The following is an 819-nucleotide window of genomic DNA, read 5'->3' on the forward strand; positions in this document are numbered from 1 at the left end:
GGATTTTTTGTTAATTTTTGTGGGGTTTGTTTGTTTTTTGGTTTTGTCTTTAAAGATTCCTAACATTGCAAAGAAGCTTGAAGATTTTAAGAAGGATGTGGAAGCTAAGAAGAAACCTCCCAGTGACAAGTCCTAAGAGAGCAATGTTACCCAGGTCACCTCTGTGCATGCATCAGGGATGCAATTACCTTTCGGGCAACGAAGATCAAGTAGAGGGTTGGCATGGGAGGTTCCTCCACTTTTAATCTCCTAGAACTGGAATGTCATTCTTTTGAAAGAGCAGCCGTGAACTTTTCCTGAGACTGATTTTCAAGGGTTTCAGAATTTGGATTTGCAGCTGATATGTGACTGATAAGATCGTTTGTATTTTTCGTTATTGCTTTTCCTAATATTTTGTAACCCATTTTTACCTGATCCAACTGGAGTCCTGTTAGTCCTGTTGCTATGTGTACCTCACACTTTGTAATACCCTAGTTCTTAGAACATCGCAAAAGAAATTAAATGCATTAAGAAGTAACTTTCAGAGTTTCTTGTCATTTGTTGTGAGCAGCAGTACTTCACTGTCCTTACTTCACTGTCCCCTTTCCCTTATTGGAGATGAGAAAGTTCATTTGTCAAACTATGAACCTGGCGGGGAAAGGGAGAGCTCCTGCTTTTTCCATTATGTTAAGTGATCACTTCCAGCAGTGTAGACTTTGCACAAACATGGCTGATTTCAAAAACTGTGGAAGGCCATCAACTTTAACCTACATTTCAAATTCATTGTTTCTTCTATTATTGCTTCTTCCTCTTCTTTCCCTTCTGCTTGGTTGCTTGAGG

At 39.3% G+C, this 819-nt stretch overlaps 1 protein-coding gene across 1 annotated transcript in view; it reads left to right on the plus strand.

Annotated features, from left to right (window-relative positions):
• LOC104084378 (chromosome unknown open reading frame, human C7orf73) overlaps positions 1–517 on the plus strand; it is a gene marked incomplete at its 5' end in the record, with an annotated part of 2,839 nt that extends 2,322 nt beyond the window's left edge. The window contains one exon of the mRNA XM_009588195.1: positions 56–517. Within this exon, the coding sequence (XP_009586490.1) occupies positions 56–136 (81 nt within the window). The remainder of the gene's footprint in view (positions 1–55) is intronic.
• Between the last annotated feature and the right edge of the window lie 302 nt (positions 518–819).

The sequence above is a fragment of the Fulmarus glacialis genome, unplaced genomic scaffold, assembly GCF_000690835.1.
Source record: "Fulmarus glacialis isolate BGI_N327 unplaced genomic scaffold, ASM69083v1 scaffold3642, whole genome shotgun sequence".
Taxonomy (NCBI): Eukaryota; Metazoa; Chordata; class Aves; order Procellariiformes; family Procellariidae; genus Fulmarus; species Fulmarus glacialis.